The 819-nt window shown below is 35.5% G+C and overlaps 1 protein-coding gene across 1 annotated transcript in view; it reads right to left on the reverse strand.

The window, feature by feature from the left end:
* Positions 1-397: 397 nt before the first annotated feature.
* The window catches only part of LOC132047694 (GDSL esterase/lipase At4g10955-like), a 1,962-nt gene continuing 1,540 nt past the window's right edge, over positions 398-819 (reverse strand). Inside the window, exon 4 of the mRNA XM_059438702.1 lies at positions 398-477. Coding sequence (XP_059294685.1) covers positions 398-477 — 80 coding nt within the window. The remainder of the gene's footprint in view (positions 478-819) is intronic.

Raw genomic sequence — 819 nt, forward strand, 5'->3', positions numbered from 1 at the left:
CCACAACACAAAAAAATTAGCCATGTCGGATCCACATAGGCTCCACGTAGACTCCCAAACCCAATTCTCTTTTTAACCCATTTCCCAATCCCAATTCTCTTAACCCATCTCCACAACCCTACTGGTGTTATGGTGTTTCTAAACCATACTTGAAGGATAAATTTGACCCTTTTCCCTTCTTGGTTTGAGGCAATATTTTTTTATGACCGATCGAGAATCATATTGAAGAGCGTAAAGCAGTACTTTACGCTATTTTTCAACAACAGCAACTAAAGAGCATGACAACTAATTTGATACTGAGGGGAATGTTAGTTATTTTTGTTTTAGTTGCACATGAGCATTTGTTGAAGTCTAATCACCAGATAGATGTTCAAAAGTATATATAGAGTTGATGCATTTAACAGCAAAGTTTGTCTGTGTCTTTAAGATAGAGAGTTTTCTCCTTTTCAGAAAGATGAGGTCTGCTAGCTCGTTCTGCTGAAGTAAAAGATGAATTTATCTAAACTTTACAGCAGAAAATCACACAGTATGTTAAAATAACAGCAAAGAACGTTGAAAATCAGAAGATGAATCCACTTATTATCTTAGTCTTCTTGCTAGTATATGTTTAAAATGTTGAAAATCAGAAGATGTTCTTCCATTTTGTCTTCATGAACAATTTCTGCACACATAAAAATATTTGTCCAGAATGCAGGCAACACAACAACAGCAGCTGTAAGGAATAAATTGACGACAAGTTGCAAAGCATCAGCGTAAAACTTATAGACAACTCTATGCATTCAAGGACTAAAACTGCAGCCCACATTTAACAAACTTGGT

The sequence above is a fragment of the Lycium ferocissimum genome, chromosome 2, assembly GCF_029784015.1.
Source record: "Lycium ferocissimum isolate CSIRO_LF1 chromosome 2, AGI_CSIRO_Lferr_CH_V1, whole genome shotgun sequence".
Lineage (NCBI taxonomy): Eukaryota > Viridiplantae > Streptophyta > Magnoliopsida > Solanales > Solanaceae > Lycium > Lycium ferocissimum.